At 39.8% G+C, this 1,619-nt stretch overlaps 1 protein-coding gene across 1 annotated transcript; it reads left to right on the forward strand.

The window, feature by feature from the left end:
* Window positions 1-364: 364 nt before the first annotated feature.
* Window positions 365-827, forward strand: FIBRA_09537 (uncharacterized protein; the record flags this gene model as incomplete). Its single annotated transcript, XM_012321827.1, has 2 exons — window positions 365-716; window positions 760-827. The coding sequence occupies 2 exons, from the start codon at window positions 365-367 to the stop codon at window positions 825-827; spliced, it is 420 nt and encodes a 139-aa protein (XP_012177217.1).
* Between the last annotated feature and the right edge of the window lie 792 nt (window positions 828-1,619).

Genomic DNA, 1,619 nt, shown 5'->3' on the forward strand with positions numbered 1-1,619 from the left:
GGCAGCAGAGAGAATGAAATGGTACTACAACAAAAATGTTACCAAAGTTACATTCAAAGTCAGTGATAAATGTCTTTTGGATGCTTTGGATCTAAAGCTACAGACATATAACCAAAAACTCTTGCCAAGATGCTACAGACCATTTGAGATAGTGGAACAATTGGGGCCAGTTACATTTAGACTACAACTTCCTAAGTCTTACAGAGTATATCCAGTGTTCCACTTGTCCCATCTACATGTCTTCAATGAAGACAAAATTCCCGGATGAAAGCAGAAACCTCCACCTCCAGTTGTAGTTAGAGGTCAAACTGAATATGAAGTTGAGAAGATAGTCAATGCCAGACTCAATAATAATAACAAAATTATGTATCAAGTATGCTGGAAGGGATACACAGAGTCAGATGACACTTGGGAACCACCCAAGGCACTCAAAAAAGTTCAGAAACTGGTCAATGAATTTCATAAGAAACATCCAAAAGTACCTCAACCTGTATCAAATGTTGATGATTGCTCAGATGAAATATTATTTCAACGAGAAGGGATCAACATATATGATGAAGATAGTGAAGATTGGGGATATAGACATCTCCAACCCAAACCACTTATCTTTGAAAAGACCAAGGAATTTGTGTTTCTTCCCAAGCAAGGCTCAGAGCATGCAGTGGGATTTGATCTGGCAGCTGCAGATGAACTTATCATTGAACCAGGAACCAGGAGTTTAGTCAGAACTAGACTCAAATGTGTGATTTCTCTTTGCAGCTATGGATATGTCACACCTCGAAGTAGACTTGCTGTCAAAGGGATTGATGTCGCGGCTGGAGTTATAGATTGGGATTACAGAGGCAAAATAAAAGTGTTGCTTGTGAACAACAGCAAACTTCCATTTGCAGTACATCCAGACAATTGTATAGCACAACTAGTGATAGAACAAATCACTTTGACCAAGGCACAATGGGGGGTATTAGATTACACCCAATGAGGAGACAGTGGATTTGAGTCCACTGGCTTATCTTCTTCACCGGAGTCTCAGTCTTGAAGAGGGGGTAATGTCACAGAATTTCGCATCTATCTTATCTTTTTAGCATCTAGATGATCTATATCTTATCTAACCAGATATCTACCTAGATAAGGATAGCATGATGCATGGTGACATGTTACTAGTCAGGTGTTCAGCTTATCAGAAGCATAAAAAATGGGTTATCATACATTCACATGAGATTTCCCCATTTGTACTAGGAACACACATAGTCATTCAGGTGATCATTATTGTAGAACTACTGATCTGACACGAGGACAGGATGATGGTTTACACGCTAGGTATTCTTAGATAGCCAATAGTGTATTGTGAGCATCAGTCATCCTAGGTGTTAGGTGTACTACCAGTAGTGTTAGGGGTCTGGTCCCTCATGTATAAAATACCAGAGCAATCCAGCATAGAGAGACAGACTGTTCTTACTCATCTACTATCGTCTACTTACCCTCAAACTCTTCCTCTGAGTTAACCACTCCCAAGACAAGCACTTTGCTTACCTCTTGAAATCACCAGCATCATAAGTGTTACAGCTTCAAGAGGGGGTTTCTTTCTTTTCCTAACTATTCGTCGTTGACCCTGTACTATA

Source organism: Fibroporia radiculosa (assembly GCF_000313525.1).
Source record: "Fibroporia radiculosa TFFH 294 genomic supercontigs, scaffold63060, whole genome shotgun sequence".
NCBI classification, from domain to species: domain Eukaryota; kingdom Fungi; phylum Basidiomycota; class Agaricomycetes; order Polyporales; family Fibroporiaceae; genus Fibroporia; species Fibroporia radiculosa.